Source organism: Penaeus monodon, chromosome 15 (assembly GCF_015228065.2).
Source record: "Penaeus monodon isolate SGIC_2016 chromosome 15, NSTDA_Pmon_1, whole genome shotgun sequence".
NCBI classification, from domain to species: Eukaryota; Metazoa; Arthropoda; class Malacostraca; order Decapoda; family Penaeidae; genus Penaeus; species Penaeus monodon.
In genome coordinates, this window is record NC_051400.1 from 8,258,871 (window position 1) to 8,259,108 (window position 238).

A 238-nucleotide genomic window follows, 5' to 3' on the forward strand; every position below is an offset into this window, starting at 1 on the left:
CCCTCCTCCTCCCTCTTTCTTACATTGGAAGTCATCCCGCAGACAAGGTAGTCGGATCGCGACAGAAAGTAAACATCAGCGAGAAAATATTGTAAACTCGACCCCCTTTTCCGCTGGCTTTTGCGCGTCGAGTCTACACTGGCCGAGTTGTACAGGAGCTTGTACTCCGGGTACCTATGGAGGAGGGGGAGAATGTGGAATATCATGGATACTATTACTGCAGATTTATAGTTTGATT

The 238-nt window shown here is 47.9% G+C and overlaps 1 protein-coding gene across 1 annotated transcript in view; it reads right to left on the reverse strand.

The window, feature by feature from the left end:
- Positions 1-238, reverse strand: part of LOC119581728 (alpha-(1,6)-fucosyltransferase-like) — a gene marked incomplete at its 3' end in the record, with an annotated part of 49,931 nt that overhangs the window by 7,715 nt on the left and 41,978 nt on the right. Inside the window, 1 exon segment of the mRNA XM_037929856.1 lies at positions 24-174. Coding sequence (XP_037785784.1) covers positions 24-174 — 151 coding nt within the window.